At 67.5% G+C, this 1,034-nt stretch overlaps 1 protein-coding gene across 1 annotated transcript, besides 2 other annotated features; it reads right to left on the bottom strand.

The window, feature by feature from the left end:
• Positions 1 to 367: 367 nt before the first annotated feature.
• Positions 368 to 387: a microsatellite.
• Positions 388 to 507: 120 nt separating this feature from the next.
• Positions 508 to 535: a microsatellite.
• Positions 536 to 721: 186 nt separating this feature from the next.
• On the bottom strand, positions 722 to 1,034 carry Tco025E_10213 (uncharacterized protein; the record flags this gene model as incomplete). Its single annotated transcript, XM_029376997.1, has 1 exon — positions 722 to 1,034. A coding segment is annotated over one exon (313 nt), but the record flags the coding sequence as incomplete, so codon positions are not given.

Genomic DNA, 1,034 nt, shown 5'->3' with positions numbered 1-1,034 from the left:
TTCCTTTCCTTCGTTGGTTGTCGTTGGCTCGCGTCGCAGCTGGACACCCACCACCAGCCAAAAGAAAAATGAGAGGCAAAAAGACGTAATAAAAAGGCACAGGCAGCCCACACGGTGCGGGGCAGGGCAACCGCACTGCACGGGGGGCGGCATCGCCACTCCGCCCAATGCCCCCCTGCCGGCGCAGGCAAACTAACCCCCGCCACCGCACCGCATTCTGCGGCCCCGCCACGCGCCCACGACGAAGCTCTTCCCTCCCCGCGGGAGGAGGGGGGCGTGTGCAACGTGCAGGGCACGCGGCAACTGCGACGCTGCTCTTCTCACGCACTGTACTTGCCATTCGCGTCCCCACACACATCTCCGTCTCTGTGTGTGTGTGTGTGTGTGGCTACGCGCAGGCACCGCCCACTCACGGTGGAAATGGCACCGCCTCGTTGCGGCATGCTGTGCCGCAATGCGCTCAGGTGAGAAGGGGCAGAGCACACCAGGCGGCTGCCCACCCGCGAAGAGGAGGAGGAGGAGGAGGAGGAGGAGGGGCGCCGCCGGAGTGCCCGCCACGACGCAATCACGCAGGGCGCCCAACATGTGGGCTCCGCGAGGGGACGTTATGCCACGCAACTGCGGCCGCACGGGGCGCAGCCGGCGAAGGCGGCAGCAGGCGGGAGACGCGTCCGCTTCGTTCAGTCGTCGTGGCGCACGCCGCTGCCGTTCCGTGCGCCGTTCAGCCGCCGACACACTTGCCCCAGCCGCAAGAAACGAGGGGAGAGTGGCGGCACAGTTCCCGCGGGAAGGGCAGCGGCTTCCGCCACTTTGCGGCCACCGTGCCGCCCAGTGAGCCCCACCCAGACACAAACTTCTTTTTTCTTCCATTTTCGGGCCGCACGCCATTCACGCATTGCCTTCTGCCGTCCGCCTTCTGCCTCTCCCCACGCCCGCCTGCCCCGCTTAGCGTGTCGCTGCCATGCCGCGGGCTGCGCAGCTCCCTCTGCGCTTCTCTCACCACCGGGCGCCCACCACAGCGAGCCCCTGCATGC

This window comes from Trypanosoma conorhini (assembly GCF_003719485.1).
Source record: "Trypanosoma conorhini strain 025E chromosome Unknown Tco_14.4_contig_01536, whole genome shotgun sequence".
Classification (NCBI taxonomy): Eukaryota; Euglenozoa; class Kinetoplastea; order Trypanosomatida; family Trypanosomatidae; genus Trypanosoma; species Trypanosoma conorhini.
Note: the sequence above shows the minus strand (reverse complement) of the source record. Positions and strands in the feature narration are given on the sequence as shown.